Here is a 23,718-nt window from a genome sequence, read left to right on the forward strand (position 1 = left end):
AACCCACAACAGAAAGGAATTATGACTTCCACTTGTAAAGGGGGAAAACTTACTAATCATTTTTTGTAGAACATGTAACACAAATCATGTAGACAGAATGCAGGAAATACAGCATGGAAAACCAAAAATGAATATATCATTTTAAGAAGTAAAACCCAAATATCTATAAATGTATTGATCTGAAGTGAAAGGCTCCAAGAAAATGTGACGAACAGCTTTGTGCAGAATTTTCTTTAATCATTTTGGAGACTGATTCTGTATCAAAGTTGTTAGTTCTGTTTCCTGACACATTTGAGGGAGTTGGGTTGGCAACTTACATCCACGTGAAGAATTGTTATACAGAATGACTGGCTGTGAAGTATCTCACCTTGTACAACGACTTGGTTGCTGGGTACAAGTATCTGTTGTCCATCCGTGGTCTGTGCATATTGTAAAATGGTGGTGCCAGGTTGGGTTGCAGCTGCGTTGGTCATAGTCAACGTCTGAAGACCTTGTACGCCATCTGTGCCATTGTTAGACAACTGTATCGCTCCTCCTTGCGTAATAGCAACTGAAGATGAAGCAATGGGATACAGTATTTAAGACATTAATGTACTCATTAACTTATAGTAATAAACCTAGATACAAAAGACTACTGGTTCAAGTAAAATCCTCTGAACCCTTATACACCTTCAAATCAGATACACGACTTTAACGTACATTTAAAGAAATCATACTTTGACAGTAAGCTTTTAATTTTTCATGAGACTCATATTTTGGGGGAGACAAAAACCACAGTTTAAAACACAAATTAGTTACTCTAACAACATCACACAGAGGAGCTACAATCCTCCCCTAGGGAATACTTTTTATTTATTAGTTAGTATTTTCTTCTTGGTTGGTTTAGGTTTTTTTCCTTGCCTTTTTCTTCTCATCTGAAATTCCTCGCCTCCTCCATGCTTTACTCCCTTCAGTCTCCTCTGATGCTACTGCTATCCATCTTGTGTTTCACTTTCTTCTTGCTTTGGCACTTTTTTCTTCTGATTGTATCTCCTCCCCTTCTCTACAACTTCCTCAGCACCTTCCTAGCAGTGTTTTCACTCATACGGGTCCAGTTTCACACATTATTTTCTTTCCTTCATGCAGTCTTTGTTTTTTGTTTTTCCTTTCCCTCAATCCTGTCATTCAGGTGCACTGAGACATCACTTCTCATTCCTACTTCCACAGAATTTCACTGTGTTCCTATATACAGACATACCAAAATCTCAGGTATCTACATGACCAGGTAGTTTTTACAGTTATGGTAAGAAAGCAGAGTTAACCACATCAGTTTCAATAAAGTTAGGCAGTGTATAAGTGGCTAAGGAGTAAACAGAGATACAACATTTTAAAGAGATTTTAAGAGAAAGATATGAACTGAGAGTTCTTTCTCCCTCTTGTACATTTAATACTGAATTTGTTTGTGCAAAACAGTATGTGAATTATAGCTTTACTGCTGTATCCTCAACCCTTTACGTCAAAGGACTGTATCTATAAAGGACTGTATCTATAAAATCTAATGAATAAAGACATTGAAAACACACAGAAACTTTGATTTACTACATGTTTTAAATAAGGTTGCTGAAGTCCTTATTTTTTCAGGACTTTCTAAAAACTCAACGGCAGACTAGTGTTTTTTCTATTAAGTAGGCAACAATTTGGTCAGCTGGGATTAATAATCTGCCAGACAAAAGGAAACTTCTGAATTACCTCATCTGGTTCCTGAAGCTAAAAAGTTTATAACAGCATTACGGTTAACTCATATTTTGCCTCAGGGCACATTAGCTGCACTAGCTGGCAAGCAGTCCCAGAATGTTCACTGAACGTTTTGAATATTTACAAGAGCAATGTGTTTAAAGGGCATGGTCATCCAACAGTCAAATTAAAGTAATCTTATTTTCACCTCCTGCTTTGTCCTTGCCCAAACAATTATATAAATGATAGTTCTTCATCTTCTCATCCCCACTTACTAGCACCACCGAGAAATTCAGACTACATACTGTACTGCCCACTGCTGGTTTGGTAAATGGGAGTTGGCACCGTAACAGTGGCGATGGCAGGTGCTGCTGTTTCCTCTTCAGACTTTTCTTCTTCGATCCTTGGCACTCCTGGGGCGTCTGAAGACAAGTCATTCAAAATTTTTCTGGCAAAGACAGTGTGTTGTAGAGATTTTAATAAAAAGTGGGAGAAAAAAAGTATTTTTGATATGTAATTCTGAGGAAAACTGCGAAGTGCAGTGAGCCAGCAAGGTAAATACGGAAAGAAAAATCCAGACTAACTTCAAACTCTCATTGGAGAAGACTGTTCAAAGTGCCATGTGCAGATGGGCAAGGGAGCCAGCAAAGAACAGTGCAGGTACTTCTCAACCCAAGAGACAACTATTGCAACCTTCCCTTTTTCTTAAAAACATGTCTCGGTCTCATGCATTTTTACTTGTTTCCTGCTTTTACCCACGAAAGATTTAAAGAAAGCAGAGTATGCAAAAACCTATCTCCTCATTTACATCAGGGTGAACTGCTTCATTTTAGAGACCATAAAGGCCTCAGCCAGAGAGCCAAAAATAAAGGAAGTTAGCAGAAATGCCTGTAAAGAGCAACCAGCTTACAACTGAACAGCTTCCTGGGAGACAATGCTGACTGTTTGAGTGGAGTCACGCAATTATGTTTACAGTGAGGTAAAAACCCTGCCTGGGAAAGCTTTGAGATCAGCATTGGTAAAGAAAAAAAGTTTGTTAATTACGTCTATGGATTAATTATCCAAAGACCAAACAGCTAAAACATCACAGCTACAGGTCCTATTGACTGCGACTGTAAGACTGACCATAGCAATTGCAATTTGCATCATTTAGAATAAGCACTGTCCCTCAGAGAGGACCATCAAGCCCTTTTTAGTGCTGGCACATTCTACTATGCCACTGCAAAATGCTACTTAGGTGAAAGGGAACATTTTTTGTAATTCTCCTCATATATTTTCCTGTGAACTGTCTCAACAACTCAAAGTGTGATGAAGAAAACACAACTGTAGATCCCAAGCTCCAAGACAACAGTCATTGCTTAAATAAGGCTCCTAAGGCTTTGGGAACTAGAACATCTGTATATATAGCTATCTGGGGAGACTGGTCTCTCTGCTAAGCAACTTGACAAACAGAGCTTTGCTGTTACTATTTCAGCTCTGCGGGCATGCAGGAACCCCAGCATTGCACAAGCACTCCACTGTGCCAAGCACCACTTGGACAAATAACAAATTCCTGTCAAGAGAGTTTGCAATCTAGGTGTTAGACCAGAAAAATAAGTGGACAAAACAGATTAAAAATATGAAGAGAGCAGGCAGGATGAGGAAGAACAAAATCCAAGAAGCTCAATATAGAAAAGAAGAAATTACAGCTCACCCAATTTTAAACTCATGCCAGATATGATTTGATAGTTAAACTCTATCTTTGCATTCTTAAAGATGGATTTAAAGTAGAAGGTAAGGTGACAGCTATACAAATATACAATATATGAACTGACATGGAGAACACACGATGTATGTCAGTACCAGGATCAAAGTGGAGTTTCTGAGGAAGAGGTACAGCTCTTCAGTTCTGTGAACTTATCTGTATCAATCTTGTCTCTAGGGCCATTCACAACACCTTGGATAAAGCCAATGGGAAGTCACCAAATACAGCTGTAGTTTGGATCAACCTTTCTGGCTGAGCCTGGCCCAGAGGCTGAGCTGTGTATACAAGCTTTACAATCACTAAGTTTTGCAGAGTTACCAGGATCTGATTTGAAGGACAGAGGCTGTGGTGTGGCATCAGTGCAGGCATGGGAGTACAATCCAAATGAGAAGTTAGCATGCACAAGTCCCCTCTTTTCAGTTTTGCTGTTTGTTTATTTAGCTCTGTTGTCTCATGCTATTCAGCTACTCTTCCATATATAGTAAAAGTGTTTCACTGCAGAAGCAGACTGCAAGGAAGTCTGTGACAGCATTAATGTTAGCAACACTGCTCCTCACAAATGAGAATATTTTCCCAGATACATTATGGCTAGGGATATTCAGCAGTGATTTTCACTATCTTCAGCAGGACAGCCTTGAAGGCTCCTAGAGAATGTAGAAAATAATCTGCAAGTGCTAAAAAAAAAACCACACATATGGGTGAGATACACTCAGACTAGAGTCTGGCTTATATTTCTAAGGCTACGTTCATAATGAAAAAAAAGGAGCAGATGAATTTTCTGAAGCAGCAGGAATCCACAGGTCACTCAAAAACTGCTGAACTCTGTAGCTATTCTTTGAAACTATTTAGTATGTTTTAAGTATGAAAAGTGAGATTTAGTACAGCCAGAAAAAGCTGTGCACGGGCTTAATTAATAAAGTAACATATACTAGATGTCTATCACTCCATTAAACACATCCTGACTTTTCAAACTTTAAATATAACTTTAAACATAATTTTGTTCAAACAGAAATTCTCTCTGAGCCACAGAACACTCCATGTTCATTGAAAGTTACATGGGAGAAAGGAATTAAGTTTGATGGCTGCTAGCATTTCAAAATGGTAAAAAACAATAGAATTGATTTTATGCAGACTACAGATTATGCAGAAGCCACTTTCTTGCAAAGCTGCAGAGTATTTTGTGTGTTAAGTATGCAATAAATTTATTTTTAAGACACCTAGCACAGCGAAACCTCGATGTTTCACAAATTTTGCAATCAGCTTATTCTCAGCTCATTTCTGTCTTCATTGAGTGTAACAGCTGAGGTTTCTTCCCTCTCATATGTGTTTATCTCTTTACATCCTATTACAGAGGAAGACGTTGCAGAAGAGAGATTTTGGTAAAATGGTAAATCTGAAAATAACTACTGAATCCCACCATTTGACTCCTCATGTTAAGAACACATCCATCAAGCAAAATGCTTCTGCTTTTGACCTCCATACCTGTAGGACGGTCGTCTGGAAAGAATTTCTCTCCGTTTCTGTGAGTCTGTGACACTGTCCACTGATTCCTGTGAATCTTCACTTTCTGCTATAGTGGAGATCTGAAAATAAGAACAGCAATCAAATTTAACACGACACTGCCAATGTCTGTATTTTAATGAATTGTTGATATGTGAAAAGCACTGAAATGCAAGTATTAAAGAGAACTATTACCTAGGCAATGAACGTAAAGGGCAGGCTGTTTGGTAACTGGTACAGTGAAGAATGACCAGAGCCAGGTATCTACCCATGAGATACCCAGGTATCTACCATGTCCCTTAGAATTAAAAAACCCCAATAAGAAAATACAAATAGTAATCCCATATACTTTTTTTCCTTTTCAAGAAAGACCCTGTTTCCATCCATTTTAAGTGAACAAAAAAGGTAGTCAGATTTAGGGAGAGAAAAACTGAAAACAAATTAAGATAAAAAGCAGAAAGGTTAGGAAACAAAAGAGCAAAATATTGAAATTGAGAAACATTAATTTATAAATCACTGTAGGGATATATTACAAAAAGACTACTTTTCTTCTGGGAAATTGTCAGGAAAATTTTGTAACTAAAGATGCTACAAAATAATGCAGTGATACAATTTTGAAAATCTGTGCTAAAAAAATTACAAAAATTTATGAAGGAAATCTGGAATGTTTGTATCAATTGTAGCTCCACAATTTTAAATTCAAAGTGTGTCAAAAATATAAAAAATCTCCAGTATATAAACACAAAGACTGGTTTCCAAATGGCTATACTCATGTTACAAATATACAAAAGCTAATGACAGTGAATGCCAAAATGCCTAAGCGAACATAGCTCACAGCCTGACACTTCAAGCACTGTATGGAAGATACCTCAAGGCTCAAAAAGCTTGCTGGCTCCCAAATCTCACCATTAGCGGACAGAGGGCCTGGAGGGGTCCAAGGCTGATTGTGAACTACTAGGCTTTGACTATCGCAGAATTCCACACACATTCTTCTTTTGCACTGAGCCAGGTGAATTCCAACCATGCTTTCATTGTCAGTCTCTTATCTTCCACCCCTGGGCTAGTAACTTGTGCACTTATCTGAAAATTGCTTGTCTCCAATAGATTAAAACTCTAAAGTTCTGACTCCGGCAGCTGAAGAGGGTAGAGCCTGCCAAAAACTCATCATTCAAGCTGACAAGGAGTACACAAAGATTACTATCAGAATGGCCTAGTTTTAAATTACGCATGCTTCATTATTTTTACAAATAATACCCAGCCAGATATCTGTATCAAATAATTACAATGTCTACCTTTTAAAATTAACCTTTTTTTTTCTGAGCTCAATGTACTAATAACTAAGAAATGATGTACAGTCCTTGTCCTGTGTAGCTGCCACACTCTAACCAATTTCTGTGGTCGGTAACACTGGACTTGAAGTGGTTCCAAAGGAAAATGAAGAAAAGGGGCTATGGGTTTTAAGATTTCAGACTACTTTACTCCTAAGTCTTCAAGCTGTCTCTTCATTCATATTGCATTATCTTTCTTGCTTTACAGAAGAAAGACAAAATTCAACAGGCAAGTTAAAAAACTATTTTTATGAGGAGACTAATAAGTATATTTTAAAGACCATTAACACACAGGTGTGTTTTTTAAACCAATGCAAACATTTTCTAAGCAGCAAAGACTCTAATCCCGGAATATCAGCTTCACTAATGATTAACAGGTTACATTATAAGAAAAGTAGCTTTTGATCAGGATAATATGAGCTCTTAGTCATACTCTTACTGTAGGAAAATACAGTGGAGAGAATACAGAAATACTGTAAGAAAAGAGAAATACTGTAAGAAAAAACATTAAGCTGTTAAACTCACCAACAGAGTTCTAGAGGGAAATGATACTCAGTGATGTATGAAAGTGAAAAGTGGTTAAAACAGAACAGAAAATAGTCACAGTGTAGCAAATAATGTACAGATTTTGCCTTTAAGTTTATAGAAGTGAAAACACAATCCAGGACACGAGCCTACCAAGAAACCAGTGAACTGGCAGAACTATTCAGAAGGCACAATTAATGTATTAGGAAGTTCTTCAGAAAGTACCTGAACTGTCTGGACCTGTGGAGACTGAATAACTGATGGCTGGGCAGCCTGAATTACTCCATGCACTTGAACCGTCTGCCCATTGGGCAGCTGAACTAAGGTCACCGTGGGTGCAGAAGACGTTGCGTGAGCTGCTGGCATAGATACCTGCAAAGAAGAGACAGCGAGCATAAATTAAGTTATTGCAAAATATTTTTTCATGATCAGGAACACTTTCTGGTGAAAGAAGTACGTCTCTTCTAGACACCAGCTAGATGACCCAAATGTTTCAGTGTAACACAAAAACCTCTGAATTGCCTATGCCCAACATCTGACCTACTTTACAAATTAATCTAATGCAGAATTTCTGTAGGCTTAAAACATCACTTGTAAAAACACTGACAAGAATGAGAAAAACACAACTGCCTCTATTCTGAGGTAACCTAATAAAAACATATTATTAACCTTCACTTACTTCAGTTACACACTGCTAGGAATTGGGTGTACTCCTACAGACACTGTTGAGTCAAAGGCAGAAACATATGGGAGTGGAGCTATTTTTGTTTTCACTCAAGAAAATGCAAAGTTATTTGCCAGATGTAAGAAGTTAGAATTTTTAGGGAGTCATATCTTTCAGACTTACTGGAGACTAAACCACGCGGAGCAACTGGCAAAGTCCAATCAAATAAAGAAAACTGACCATGTGTTCAGACAGAGAAAACACGAGTCTGAAGAACAAACCGTTCGTAGGCAATTATTTTGATCCAGTGTAATGAGTCAATACAACTTCTAGTCTTAGAGTTATTTTATTTCTATGAGGAAAAATGGCCCAAGTCTTAAAACCTCAGTCTCTAAACACAACTTCTCATGTAAAGCAAAGACCCCCAGGCACAGTGGCTATGCCAGCAGCTAACCGCTGCTGTGGGTGTCCCCGTCATAGGAGCTCCGGCCCGAGGGACAGCGGTACCCAAAGAGCTGTTCAAGCCATGCGGGGAAGTCCTGCTTCTTCGCTGTGGCAGGTGACAAGAACCACGATGGTCGACTGACGGGCCATACATTGGGGTTGCTCTGCAGCTGGGTAAATGCTGGTGCTCAGCCCCAAGCTGGTGACACGATGCACATGGCCGTGCCTGGGGCTCCTTGCCTCTTGACTCACCATCGTAGCCCTCAGAAAGGACTCACAGGCAGCAGCCAGCTGAGGGGTCATTCACTAGGCAGCCTGCTCCCGGGCACCGAACAAAATAAGTCTTCCTACGTGTAATGGCATTTTCAAGAAATTCGATCCATTTAGCTCCAATGAGAGAAGGGGTTGGACTTCTGTCCCACCTAATCCCAGAGAGTGGTGTATATGGACCACAGAAGTAAATCCTCTGCTGTCCTCATGGACACGTGGTTCTCAAAACGCTGCAACAGCTGACCGCTGAATTTCCATAAACATACATCATTTACAAAGAAATCTTGCTCAACAACAAAATTAAGGGGAATTACATGTAGACCTCTCTCCTCCACAGCTGTCCCTTCCTAACCCACAATCTGTGTTTGCCTTTCCCTTCCTTTTTCCTGAAAATGGCTGCAGTGTTACGTGGCGGTACTTAACTCACATCTGAAAGAAACTGGGACTGAGATTAGCATGAACTCTCCTCTGGCAAATCGTACTCCTTCACCAAGCGACCTTTTTTAATACTGCGTGCCTGACTGAACAGTCCTTGGCAATGACAGCAAAGCTGATCAACTGGAGGCTACTCTGCGGTTGAATGAAGCCAACAGCAGAATGCAACTTCCGCAGATGTCTCTGACTCATACCTTGTGGAACTGGAACAGTTTCCTTTTGACTCTGAAAACTACCCTGAACTCGCTAAAAATGCAGCGCTTAAACTAAGCTTACAAAGGGGGTGATCTTACAAGAGATAATGAAAGAATTAAATTGACATAATTAATTATTCAGATTTGCCTAAGCCTCTGAGGGCACTCCCTAATGCCAAACACTGCCGCATCACATATTAAAAATATCACACTAACGTAACACTGCTGATCAGAACAAGACGAGGAATTATGTTTAGACTGTTCAGTCACCTCCAAAAGGAATATGAAGTCTGGGAAATAGCCAAGGTGCAAATAATACACTAAATGACAATAGGGGAAATTAGGGAAAATATTACATATTTGCTTATAGTTTGCATGGGTTTTAACCATAGCTGTATAGCTGCTTCTTACTTAGAAAAAATTCTCATTCAATTGCCAGGGTAATTTTGCCTGAGTAAAGTGCATTCAATCCACTACATACCTGTAAATTTAGCTACCTGGAGGGTAGTATGTCAACACACAAATTTAAAACATGCTTGCTTCTCTGGACTATATGTTAATGCACACAAAGTGAGAAGCAGTTTACTGGCTTTGCAAGAGAAATAAACGACTTCCACTTAGTTGACTCTTAAGTGTTATTCACACCACCTACATCCTCTGCCTAAGTTAGACAGTGAGAAAACTGCCCAAAGAGGCAAGCTGGTGCAGGGCAGCTGGTGGCCTGAAAATTCACACTACAGGTCACTGAACAAAAATCACCCTGCTCATTTCAACAGCTCTGATCTCTGTACTATCACTTGAATGGAAGTGTACTATCTCTACTTTACTAAAAGGTATAAAGAGTTCTTAAAGACATTAATCATTTATAAAATTTAAGTGATTCAACACTTGTGCCACTTAAAATACATTAAATTCCCCAAACTGTGTGAACTAAAAAAACTGTCAGTTCTTTACAGACTGCAAAATTTTAGTTTTAAAATGAAATGGTTATGTGATAGAGCTGAACAGACTCTGTACTTGTTTACACAATGGAGTTGCTTCTGCCAGCCATCAGTGTATCCAAGAATGACCCCAGGTTCCAAAACTAGAGATGTAGCTGGGATTGCATAATTTCTTGTCTCTCCAAAATAAATTTGGGATAATAAAAGAACTACTATCTCTCTGAGCAGCGAATAATTCTGTGAAATTCAATAGGATAACATGAGCTGTCAGATGCCAGGTTGTTCCACTTGTTCATAATGTTTATGGTATTCATCTTAGATTTTGAGTTTATTTCCTTCAGAATTAACCTGATTGCTATAGACAAGATTCTAACAGAAAAAACAACAGCAGAATAATCCAGTCAATATAAAAAAGACAATAAACTATAAGTTTAAAAAAAAAAACTTTCAGTGGTATGGTTGTGGTAAAGAATGCTAGAAAACTTTTAATTAATTATTCTGTTAAAATTGCACAGTTTATATACACACAGTTCTTCAGAACTAACAGCCTTGTGTGAGGTGAAGTTAAAAATCTCTACTGCTATAAAATTCTGAAGACAAACATTAAAGGAACTATACATAGCACCTGTTTCAGAATCGTATCAATAGGACCTTCTCTCAGGCCCATAAGCAGACATTATCCCTCTTAAAAAATTACCCAATAGGTAAAACTATTATACCATATCATTTTATACCTGGGCTAACGTTGCAATCTGTGGTTGTGCCTGTACTGTCATCTGTTGGGTTTCTGCCTCTGTAACGGCTGCATCTCCACTCTGCTGGTTCTCTGCTCCAGATTCCATGGTCATTTAGTTACCTACAATCACAATATTTGTCATAAGTCTGTGTTGGTATGCAATTCCATTACGCTTGGTGGATCTGGTAGCAATCACTGCAGCTGAATTCCCATTACTACATATTTGTTTCATTTGCATATTAAAATGTTGCCAAACTATTAGCATTCAGGCAAAGTTTTGCATGCCATGTGTCTGCCTCAGGTTTATTTTTCTGTGTGTAATGTTTCTGAAAAACTGGTCCAGCCTCCTCCAAAAATGAGATCAGAAAAAAATGTGTTTTGCTCATGTTAAAAAAAATGCTTGAGCAATTGTACTATGATGATCTAGTACCTCCATAATTTGGAACAGTGACCCACAGTTTGTCAGGAAGCCCCAGTGCCAAGGCAAAAATATGCCATAATTAAGTATTAAAAGCACTCCCTGTTCAGCCCTCCCTCTCCCCCGAGACTGCCTTTTGCAGATAACCAACAGCAATTGTTTCTGTGTTGGGTAGTTAGCTTTCAGTCTTCTGTCTGAGCTAAATACCCAACATCTCCATACAAATTCTTTCCACAACCAGACTGTGTACAGGCCTATCTATGCCACAGGGACTTGTCTTCTCTACTCTGCAGTTTTAAGATCATATACGTAAAGACAGAAAGCATTTCTACATGAACCTTACTGCAAATAATTATTTTTATACTAAGAGGTACACCGTATTGTTATGACCTCAGTTTTGTATCTTACACATTTCGTGACAAACTTTTATTTTTAAGCAATAACTGAGTAAGTCTAGATCACCAGAAAACACAACTCTATAAAAAGAGGTTGCATAACTTCCAAACACCAGCATGTAGGCAGAGTGCAATGAATGCTAAATTCTGCGCTGATCTGTGAGAATTAGTTTTCAGTTCTTCTTTAAATACTGATATGAAAGTATTTAATATCTAACAAAGAACTTCAAAATACAAGGAAATCTTCCCAACAGGGATACGGCAATACAATAGTAAATATACAGAACTCCAAATACCAAATAAGAGGAATGGCCATTACCTCCGCAGCCACAATACCAATGTTGTGTACCGCTCTGTGCTGCCCAGTTACTCAGGCTTCTCTCTACCCAGCAGCACCACACCTCTCCAGAGCTGGAGCAAAACCACCAGTAGAGCATTTCTGCTTTCGGAAGGGCCTGGAGGCAGAGGATGCTCAGATCAGTAGGAAGGTGGGAAGAAGGAGAAATCCCCCTCACCCTCCTGAACTTTACTGGCCCTCTGAGAAAAAGACTGAGAAGAGTCAATATAGATGGTGGTACCATGACCACATTTGAGATATTGCATTTTAAACACAAAGTCAGGGAAACGTACATTTCAATGCAAACTATGCTTTAATGTTATAGCAAAGAGAATACTCCTTGGAGATGTGTTGCCTAAAGCAGTAGGGTCACACTTCAAATCCCAGTATAATAAGAAATTTCCATCTCATAGTAAATGACTGCTAATCAAGATAAAACAGCATTTCAAAGTAGTAACTGCATCTAACATAAAAAGAAGGCAAATCAATGTATATAAACCCAAATCTGTATATTTACTACTGAACGTGACTGTTCAAACAAGCTTTTGCGTGTTTGAAAGCACTGAAATGTGTAAATACCAAATATTTAGTTACAACATCAGTTTATAAACTGTTAGGAAGTGAAAAGAAGCAAATAATTAAAGCTGATTTTCCTTAAAAACAAACAAACAACAAAAAAGAAAAATTACAAATTTTTGGAAAAAGAAAATTGAATTCTCCCAAGCATCTGGAATTTTGTTCTGCCTCTCCCTTGTCATGATTTTATGTTTCACAAAAAACAGACATTAGTCTGACAAATGCTCACAGATGAATAATACTCTACTTATAACTATATACTTGCAAACTGGCAATGAAATAAATTCATTGTAAACTCACTTAATTTTAAGTGATCTATACATTACTTTTTATAAGAATGTCAAGATTAGCCTGTGCCCATGCAAATATTATAAACCCATTCTCTTCTATAATACCAAGTCTCTGCCATGCTGCACTTCATCTGCCAGAAAGCACAAATGAAAACCCCTGCACTATTACTATCAGTAACACACATTACCAAACAGTTCTTAATTATGTTATTAGTGACACCAGTTCAAGTGGTTTTCTCTAACACGAGTTTTAATAGTTTTAGTTCTCCATGTCATACACCCAACTTTTCTGAGTATCGTATGTTTTCAAAAGTGCAAACTACAAAACAGAGTACTGCAGGTTTCCCTTTGATTTTTATCATTTTTAAGGAGGTGTCCAGTTTGATCAGTTTTTTGTGTGTGTATCAGCCAGTTTGCCAAGGTAAACACAGCAACAAATTTCTCCCAGTTCCTGTGTATGTATCATGGTCACACCAGCCAAAGGTCTACCTAAACAGACCCAAGGAAGAATTTACAATCTTCTCACACATTATTAAGCAAAGGACCTCTGGTTTTACAAGCTTGGTTTCTATGCTTGCATCATCTTTTGCATTTATCAGTGTAAGTATTAACTGTTTAAGGTGCTCCCTCCTCTACAACACCAACATTTTGGAAATCAAATTCTTAACCCAACTTGCAAACACCTAAAAGGAACCTTCTCCTAATGTCCAGTAAGCACCAAGCAATGCAGGAAGCTGCCTGCAAGATTTGCATCTTGACACGTGCAGTTTAAGCAAGTTTTTAGGGTGACTTGCAGGGTTTTTTGGACAAGCTCCGAGTCTTGGGTTATTTGCAGGTTCTAAGTAATCCTGAAATTGGTTCAATTTACTATGCACTTCCACCTCACAGCATTTGTATTTTAATGTCTTAATTAGTGCCTTTTATAATAAATTGTGAGAAAAAGAAGGAATTATATTTGTGAGCATTACGGCAACATATTCCAGATACACTGACTACTACATTGCCTCATGTTTGCTTTAACAGCACAGTATTACAAGATTGCCGAGATATATGAGACAAGGCACTTAGAACATAAAAGCTTATTAAAAAGTACAGATTGTTGTATAAAGCATAACTTGTTTTAGAAGTGTTCTTTAAAAAATATTTTTTAAATTTGTCCATCTAAAAGAAATTACCAAGTCTTTACATGATGCAGGTATCAGTTTATTAATTATGTGGTTGTGTATAAGACTATCATGGCTAAAATTAAGGTTAGTAATTCCTATTAGTTCTTGCAATTCACAGCTTCAGTTCACAACTGCTCCGTTTCCAGGCTGCTTTCCAACTTGTCAAAAAAAATCTCACATTCCCACTTTGAGAAAAAATTAGTAATTGGTGTACTGCATTTTGACTGCATTGACTCCTAAGCATTCCTAGAGAAACTAAATTATGAAAAAAAAAAAAAAGTTAGCTGTAACAAGCAGAGTTGAAAAAGGCAGGAATCTGCTTGCCCAAAACACTCCAAGTATGAACTCGGAACACGGGTTCAAAAAGCTGATGAGATTACTTGTTGAGATATAGTTTAACTCAACACTTTCATTTAATAGATAAATTTCTTTATTAGTTCAAAAGAACTAGTATTTTTTGCCATACTTATTAATGAGCTGAAATTTCAGAGGTGAACAGCAAAACATGCAGCTGACACAGCAATTTGTTTTAAACAAGTCAGGACCAGGAGAAAGAAGTTTAGTAGAAGCTAACTGTACTAGGCGAAGTTACAACATGACAGCATAAGATGGATGATGTCGAACAGAAACAGTTGCAGAATGCACAGGAAATTCTTAACTACATACACTGCAGAATAATCCAAATAAACCTGTCTCATTCATAGCATAAGCCTGGGAAAGGGGTCTGGACACTACTGCAGCTAGTTCACCTCAGATTTCTGCTTAACATGCACCTAGGACAAGAAAAGCTGAAAATTCAGAATGCTAGAAAAATAGTTAAAATGTTAGAACAGTAATAAGATACAGGGTAGCCCTTACAAGTTCTATTTTTAGATGGACCCTATACATCAGATGGATTACAGTGCAGGTCCATCTAAAAAATGGATTTTGTGGAATTTGGGTGTTCAGAGTAAGCAAGCATTTGGGGAATGAAAACCTGCTGAAATGTTCGTTGTCTGAATGTAAAATACTGAAGCTGAAAGGTGGCAAATTTTAAAGTGTAAAAATAAAAAAATTAAAATACTTTAAAAAGATGAAAATTGGTACTTCATGTACGGCACAAAAAGGCCATGGATGCTGCTGCTGATAAGCATTTTATCAGAATTCAAACAAGGGTTAGACATGCAGAAGGACAACAAGAATATCCAGAATTGGCCTCTTCCAACTCAGGATGTTTTATGGTTCTTCCATACAAAAAAATGTGCAAAGCTGAAAGGAAGATAATATCTCATGAGTCGAGCTTTAAATCAATTTCTAATTCTTAAAAAAAATCAAAAATAAAAATAAGGGTTTTCATGAGGGAGGCAGATTATGTCACATGTAATTCTTGCAGTTTCCAGTACAGTCTTGCGGTACTTTCTTATCTTCAGTATCTTAGAGACTGGACGCTGAATAAGGTGCTCTGCAGCTAACTGTAACTCCCATGATCTCTGCTAATTAAAGTGAGTACCAATGCTGTGTATTCAGAGCATGAGTACAGCCACCTCCCTTACCATCTCCCTTAGAGCCAAGAAGATATAACTGTCTTCTCACAGCTTTTATAGCTTCTTCATTCCACAATACTCACCTATGGATAGCTATTTGGTCTCCCTGTTATATTTTGTTTTCTGACTCTTTATATATCTCCTATCTGAAATAATATGCCTAGAAACTCCAGCATCTCACCCAAATGTGATGGTCCACTGCCAGGTGTCCCCCTTCCTCTTTTTACCAGAGGCCTCTTTTTACCCACTCACACGCACCACAGAGCTTTCCTGTTCTGCAAAGACAGCTTGTTATCGTGCAAGACCAGAGTGGGGAAAAAAGGTGGAGACCCCTTCCCAACCACCACCACTACGTCCAAGAAGCAAAATACCTTGCTGTGGCTGCTACAGCAGGTACAACCTTCAATATGCAAGGAGGGTCTGGAGTGCCCCAAAGCTCTGAGGCAATACGGATCAGTCTGCACCTGAGACTTAGTGCCACAGCATGCTCATCAACAGGCACAGCCATAACCTGTAACTTACCATGTCACACTCTGTGCAACTTTGAAAGGTCTCTTTCTCCTCCACAACTAGGTGATGGGTTCTGGTTTTACTTTATTAAAGTACCCACCCAGATTTTGAAGCCTCCATGACAGCCTTCGACACCAGCACGGAGCAGAGGCCCAACAAACCCAAGCCCGTTGAGCCCGACATGGGCCACATCCAGTCACACATTCACCCAGACATCACCTGCAAAGGCCACCGCTATGGCCACACTCTTCCTGGCCCAGCTCAACACCCAGCCGCTGAGATGCTCGTGGCAGTGCAGGGCCGGGACAGTGTGGGGGCTGAGGGAAGGGAGGGCGCCTCCTCCAGTGGAAGTACCCCATGTTCCCCCTTATAGCCTGACAGCAACAGCTGCTCAGTGCTCCGGTCTGATGATTTTCTGTTGATTCCCCTAGGCCTGTGCTTTCTGTTTCACCATAATGTGCTTAGCGCCTAGGAAGGGCTTGTGTTGAAAAAGATCCGTTTGGCTAACTCCTACATTAGAGAAGTCGCTGTTCCCAAATGGACAACCAGTAGATCACTCTGTTTTTCCTTTGATTCTCAAGTCTGAGGAGCCCCAAGAGGAAGGAGGGAAGATCTCAGCATATTCAACAGCCCTCAACAGTCCCATTCAGCTACTGCATATCAGATAAAAACTTGTTAAAGGCTCACAAGGAAGCCTCTCAGGAGGAGGAGTGAGAAAGGCCTACTCTACAGACGTGAGGCTACCAAGAAATTCTCCAACAAAAGGGAACATTGCTTGGGTCAGGTAACTTGCAAGGAAGTTGTGAAACAGAGTGAGACTGAGGTTCTTTAAAATACATTTGTAAGCAAAAATTGGAATAACACCTCTCCTCAAAAATATCTTTAAAATGCAGTAGCTACAAATAGAGAGGTCTACATGTATTAAATGGAATAAACTGTTCCACAAAGCACTTTCCTTTCACATATATCACTATAGCTTCTTGTTCTGAATGTGAGTTTTGCCCCCTTCTGCATACCTTTCATTTTATTATCTTTGGCAATCTTTGGCATGAGATGGATTCAAGGATGTTCAAACAAGAAAATAAATATGGTAACAGCTTTTGTTTTATGGCAATTTAACATCAGTGTCAGGCAGCTACACGAACATTGTGTATACACCAATCTTGACTTCACTGGCTGTTCTGAGTTTTGGAAAGCTTCTCCAAAGCAAGCACGTCAAGTCTGTTCCTCAAGCAGTGCTCATTACAGACTGTATTTCAATTTATTCATAGCAGGCATACCAGCACCATTGTTCAGAAAGCAAATACAGCTCCACAGTCTACAGTTCCAGGAACTCAACTCACTCTGTATTTACTACATGTGGATTTATAAAGCCAAAGATCCACCACGAAAGCACTGAAAAGGTCATCAAACATGGCTCTTGTGTGCTATTATTTGTTTTCACCTTTTCAGTGTAATTACTGAGGACATTCACTTCAAATCTGTAAACATTTCTACTATTACCTCGCAGCGTGGCAGCCCTTTCAGCTACGGCTGAGCAGCTGCTCTATGAATTCCATTCAATCTCTGCCAGACTGAAAATGTTCAGAGAAAAATAATTTTATTTACAGCTAACACATGGGACTTCAAATAACTAGCAATAAATGTTCAACAGGACAAGACAGGCCCATAATTATCTCTGTCACTAATGACTACAATGAGTTGGCACAGGAATTGCAATTTTTACCAGAGCTTCACTGTCATCCTAAACTGCCACTGTTCTCAAGTATTTGCTCATGCCTTGCTCTGCCCTTTAGGTGACAGAAGACTGTGCGCCATGCTGTGAACACAACTTAGTTTGCTTATTGTTCTTAAAAGTACCTTTTACCACTCCTCTGAACCTGTTCACTACACAGCCAATCGATGATTATGCCAGCTTCTGGAAAGGGCAGCGCAAGGGCCATGCAAACCAACTGGAAGTGTGAGTACAAGAATGGCTTCAATAACCACCTCTGTTGAAAATGCCAAAAATGGAGAAGATTCCCCAGATATTTGCATTCAAGTACAGCATTCTGCCTTGCAAATTGAAGAATAAAAAGCTGGAAAGGTTCTTCTTATCACTGAAGATAAATATTTGATCTTGAACTTAGAAGAAAAATTGAACCTCACTTTAAAGAGTTGTCACACAAAGTGGAATCAGACCATCAGCTGAAAGTAATACCCACAGTCCCACTTCTGTATACATAAATATGATATTGAGAAATGTCTCTGAACACTCTGCTTACTGAATATAAACTGTAGCAGCCAAAGCAAGAGAGGTGAACAATGTAGTATTTTCATAAAGATCACTGAAAAATGCAACCAGGGAACTTGGTTATTACGCTTAACAAACATTCTTGTCTCATAACTTTTCTAGTAGAACTTCTAATGCACTTGTAGCTGCACTTTCAAAGTCAGTGTAAACTTCTCATACTTAACGGATTTAGGTACCTAAATGATGGCAGTATCGGAACAAATTATTTGGTTTGCATGCTCAATCTCCCTCTTACTAGTCAAAAAGCTGTCTCAGGGTTTAAAACAAAGGCGGGAGATCTAAAATCTGAATTCATATGTACAAAGTAGAGCACTCAAATCAGCCATCAATTTTTTTGTTTTCTGTTAGCGTAACACAATAAAGCTGACATTTACCAGGCAGAGGTGAACCGATATGCACATGTGCAGTGTGTGAATGAATGATGCTTTAGCATTCTTCAGTGCTGGATTTTCCTCGTCTGACTCTACACTCTTGGCATTGTATTAGTATCCAGTGTTTCTGCCTTCAAGCTCACTAAAAGGATCAGAGACTCTGACAGTAATTAACTGCAATTTATTTATTGTATCATGAATTCTGTGAACAAATACAAGAGCATCCAGCAAGCACCTGTACACATGCATAATTAATCTATACCACCTTTTCTTGCTCATTATAGCATCACCAAGGGACCTAACTGAATTATAACCTTTCCCTTCAAGAATAGGAATTGGGTGCTAAAGGTAAGGGTGAATCCTCCTGCCCATCTTAAAAAAAAAGCGAACGTATTTTAATGTAACTGATAATATAGTTTCTATTTCAGCTACAAACCTCACCTAATAGTTGGGATGGATCTTGTGTGAATACACCACTTTTGCCAAGGAGCCCTCTAGAAGTGGAGGGCAGGAGATGAGAGCAAGCCTAAGACATTAACAATGAAAAGAAAACAAATGCCTTACCATTGTCTTACCCCTTCACATTCAGAAATTCTCCCCCAAAACTGTTAGACTTAAACAAAACGTCAAAACAAATTCAAGACAGGTTATAAAGTCATTTGCCAGCTATTATTATTACTATTGAAGACAGAATCCTTAAATATATTCTATTTATAAATGTTCTGTCCACATACTGAATGCACATAGGGTATGAAAAGAGTAATTCATATGCTTTATGCCTGTGATCTTTATCATAAGACAGAAATATGATAAATATTTATGAATACCTTTAGCAAATATGTGAGAAAACAGAGATTTTTAAGGATGACCTAGGCAGCATACACAATCTATTCACAAAGACTTCAGGAGAACTTGCATGTTTCTAAGAATTCAGCAAATCTTGTGGTTCTGATACATTTCCTGTTAATGTTATCTATAAAGTGCATTTACATACAAACTGATGGCACTTTACTACAGTTTACCATCTTTTCTCTGAGATCACTTCTGGAATATAATAAGCACCTACTTTTCAACCTATACTGGTTTCTTGTAATTCCTACTAGCTGTAGAACGAAGTTTTCCTCTCACAAAAATCAAAACATGTAAAAATATCAAAGTATAGGGCTCTTTTCTCCATATGTCTACTGTAAGTAATGTGTCTTATTTTGCAATGTGTAGCTGTTGCTAAATCAAAAATTATCACAACGACACATCTGAACAGTATGATTTGTATGCAGACATCTTTAATACAACACAAGACACAAGCATCAAATGATTTTTGTGACAGACCTTGGGAGCCAAAGGTCCCACTTAATATATCATGAACTCGGGAAGCAAGCTCTTAGCAATTGGTATGGGCCTAGAGAACTAATAATAAGCACAACTGCTCGTGACCATGTTTAATTTCTTTCTGAACTGTGGGTGGAAAACTGAGGAGTAAATAGTCCCTGAGATCTGAACTTGACCTATCAACATGACTGACTGTAGCAACGACATCAGACACTTTTTTGCACTTTTTAGTGCTAAACTGTAACCACTCACTAGCTTGATGGCAGTTTTTAATAAAAAAGGAAGACACCTGTGTTAACATGACTGTTTTTTTTTGCTTTTGTTTTTGTTTTGTGACTCCCAAGGTAGCCTCTGTGATGCTACTAGATGCTTCAGTTTAATAAACATGCTCACTTCTGCAAACAGGAGGTACCTCAGAGAGGGTGGGGACTGCATCTGCTGAGTCCATGGCGAAAAATTGCTGGAAATGAACCAACAACAATCTCAAAGTCATGTGGTGTATTAATGCAGCCTGAACCCAAGTAACATGAGTACAACAGTAAGTAAACATCTCTGTTCTGCTAATGAGGCCCTTTGCCTGAGCTGGTACACCATACTGCTTAGCAGGCATTACTAGCTTGGGCTCAGCACCACACAAAAGCAGCTGCATGACTCCTGCCTTGAGGAAGTAGGTTGTACCTGGCTGGCACTGAGTAACTCAGAAACCATGCTCTGGTGACACTCAGCAACACAGAAATGCCCAGTAATTTATCCTGCCATGCTGGTCAGCAGGAGGCAGAATGTTTTCGTCACCTCCTTTCATAACAAACACTGGCATGTGGTGCTCCAGGAGAGGAGCTACGACAGTCCAGAATGACAGAAAGGAAAGCTAATTCTGCAGGCAGACAGAAACCTCCTTCCTCCCCAGTGAGAGGGAAAAAATGGGAGGTGGTGTTAGACAGAGAAACTGTGCCCATACCAGTGATGCAAGTAGTATTTGCAGCAGAAAATGATGCAAAGCTAGCAAGGTTAAGACCCATCTAAGAAGGTGCATGTGTTCCTTTTTTTCCACGGTGTAGATCTGGAAGGGCTTGAAATTTCCTCTTGACCTGGCACAGTCATTCAAATGGATCATATTTGTTTTCCTCCATATGCACTTCTGTGTCTTAGGGCCTTTAACTGCCCCACCAGTCATTCTGGCAGAGCAAGGCACACTTTGCTGCAGGACATATTTGAAAACATTTTGATGTGTTGCAAGGATCTTTGTCCATGTGCCAAGCAACCTTTAAACATCCCAGTTTCAGAGGCACCAGCTGAAGGAACCGTGGCAATCCCAAACATGCAGCAGTGTGGAACTCTGCAGGGAGACACTACGCACATTTGTGTTCAGTGCACAGCTGTCTCTGCAGTAGGGAAACTACTAAACTTGTTCTCAGCAAACAATTACTGCAGCAATGACTGGCTGCTCAACAGAGTACTCTCTTAGAAAATGTGAATTCGGACAATGATGTCATGGGGTCAGCACAAGGGTATTTAATAATAGTATTTCCTGCACGGACTTTGCTCTAAAATATGCAGAAGACATTCACATATTCTGGATCACTGGGTCCACTAACAAATACTTAAGTGAACACCTATGGCTACTTTGAAATTACATAAAGATCATCCATCTCTCTTTTGGTGCTCGGAGCAGATCGGGAATGACACACTAAAAATAAAAAATAAAATAAAATAAAAATAGATCATTACACAGAGTCACACCAGTCTGGCTAACCAGAGTGCTCCAAGCCCAAAGGCCAAGAGTGCAACACAGAAGTAATCTTGCAGCTGTAGTAGAGAAAGGAATCGTCTCACTACAGGTGTTTCCTTAAACGTAATAATTTAAATTACATACCAGGTATGATTTAAGGAAGCATATGTAGGAATGTGACAAAGACAGATATCCATAGAAACACGTTTATTATTACCTGAAATCTTTCACTTCCTCAGCTCATTTTCAGTGAGCTTCACAGCTCATTTTCAGTGTCTGGGTTAACTTTATCGTACAAAAATATTAATATACACTTACCAGAATAGTGTACTTTAAGACTGGACTGAAGCTTCTTAGAGATTACAGTGATTAAAGATGACATTCTAACATAACATAAATTTAATTTTATATTAAGAAACTTAATCTACTGGAAAGTCCCACAAACTCAGGGGACTTTCCCATGAATCAAGTAAATGTTTCCTTTCCCATCCTATAATGATGGGGGGCAACTGTCAGCTCTTTATTTGGTCACTTAAAACATTAAATTAGACACCTGAATTTCATCATCCACTTGTATTTTTCATGTAAAAATGAAATAAAAAGCCTGAGGTTTAAATACTAGGTCACCTCAGCAAAACACTGCAAATCGAAAAGGGTCAGATGTTGGAAATTCCAAGGTGACAGACTGTATCTTTTTTCTTATCATTCTTCTTTCTCAGGGAACTATCAATCAGTTAAGAAATTGAGGGCCAAATAGGGAGGTTTAGGTATTATCAACATATAATTAAACTTGACAAGAAAATTTTATATAGTAATTTGTGTCTGTGCTGAGACTCTGCCTGTTGACAAGAATGGACGGCTCCATTCCAAACGTTTGTAACCCACTTGTGAATGTCAGTAGCTAAAGGATTAATGTGTTAAAAATGCTACTTCAGATATTTACGCTTCAAGTTTTATAAGCGTAAACTATTAAAAAATATATTGTTAATTCTGATCATTGCTTGGATCATGTGGCACTTCTAGAGTTCAACCCACAGTAAAAGAACACAAAGTTCTATAACTTGGAAATACCGGGAAGCCTTGTTTAAAAAACACCACCACTTTTAATGAATTCAGAAAGAAAACACAACAAAATGGATGTTTCAGACCAATGTCTTCACTGTTTTATTAACAGATTATCATTAGAACTGGTCATCTGAAAATAAGACTGAATTATTTATACAAAGCTCATAATTACCAGATATAAAGTCAAACGTCTGAAACAAATTCAAAACAACCTTTATCTGCAGAAGCAACATTTTTTTTGTTGTAATAGCTTTGTTTCTTTCTTAACAGACAGTACAGACTCATTTTTGCTTTAATGCTCTACAGTGAAAACCTTTGAATTTTCTCTAATTGAAGTGTTACAGTAGAACATGCCCAGGTATGCACAAGAAAAACAGCGCTTCCTTACAAACCTTGTCCTTGTCCAGCTTCTGAATGCTTCCTATTCACAAAATTCATTGCAACATTAAAACGGAAAGATTTGGGGCTTAAGCCACCGCTCAGACTTGAAAATACGTTAAATCCTAAAATTGTTCTGGCTTTCCTAGTTATACTGAAATCATTGTTAGTCAATTGGTCAATTAGCACTGGTCTTGAAGGAACAGAAGACACCTTATCTTGCTTAATGTACCAAAATTACATCTATGACATACCCTCTCCCTAAAAAACAACTGAACTTAAACCATGACCAAATATTGTAGCAATGTTATCAACTCAGTGGATTCTGGCCTATTTTCTATGTATTTTTATATTTGCATGGACAGTGCAGGAAAATTTAAAATGAGAAAGATCTTTCCCGTGCCTGCCAGGCAGATCTGCTCTGCGTAAGTATCATCTCCATAACCAAGAATAATTTCTCTTGGTTCTCAGATACTTAAGCAGAGTTAAGAACTGCATTACCTGTGGGCAACACAGCTCTCTTGCTGGAACAGAGATGTGACTTGCTGGTAACTCGGAAATGCAGAATGATGACTGAATAAGCAACGGGGGGAGCCATCGATGAAGCAAAAAGGGCCAGTGAAAGAAACAGAATCTGTGCCTTACATTCGTACGCAAAAGTGCATTAGCACACAAAAGAAAATCTCTATTTTGCTTTCTGCAACTACGGTCTTACAAGCATTTCTGATGGTAGCACTACCAGCTCCAGCTCTGCTTTCCTCCTTATTTGTTTTCATTTCCACCCTTAGGGCTGTCTGTGAGGCTGTGCAGTAAAGGGGGCTGGGGAACCAATTTGGACTGCAAA

The 23,718-nt window shown here is 38.7% G+C and overlaps 1 protein-coding gene across 3 annotated transcripts in view; it reads right to left on the bottom strand.

Moving 5' to 3' along the window:
- The window catches only part of CREB1 (cAMP responsive element binding protein 1), a 39,688-nt gene that overhangs the window by 9,939 nt on the left and 6,031 nt on the right, over window positions 1-23,718 (bottom strand). The window contains exons 2-7 of one of the 3 annotated variants that reach the window (XM_080600499.1): window positions 11,627-11,762; window positions 10,493-10,614; window positions 7,036-7,182; window positions 4,940-5,040; window positions 2,019-2,161; window positions 368-550 (exon numbers count right to left, since the gene is read on the bottom strand). In XM_080600499.1, the coding sequence (XP_080456625.1) occupies window positions 368-550; window positions 2,019-2,161; window positions 4,940-5,040; window positions 7,036-7,182; window positions 10,493-10,606 (688 nt within the window). In that variant the 5' untranslated portion in view covers window positions 10,607-10,614; window positions 11,627-11,762. The remainder of the gene's footprint in view (window positions 1-367; window positions 551-2,018; window positions 2,162-4,939; window positions 5,041-7,035; window positions 7,183-10,492; window positions 10,615-11,626; window positions 11,763-23,718) is intronic. The other 2 variants (XM_080600498.1, XM_080600500.1) reach the window with 2 other exon arrangements.

The sequence above is a fragment of the Anser brachyrhynchus genome (genome assembly GCF_964034855.1).
Source record: "Anser brachyrhynchus genome assembly, chromosome: 7".
NCBI classification, from domain to species: domain Eukaryota; kingdom Metazoa; phylum Chordata; class Aves; order Anseriformes; family Anatidae; genus Anser; species Anser brachyrhynchus.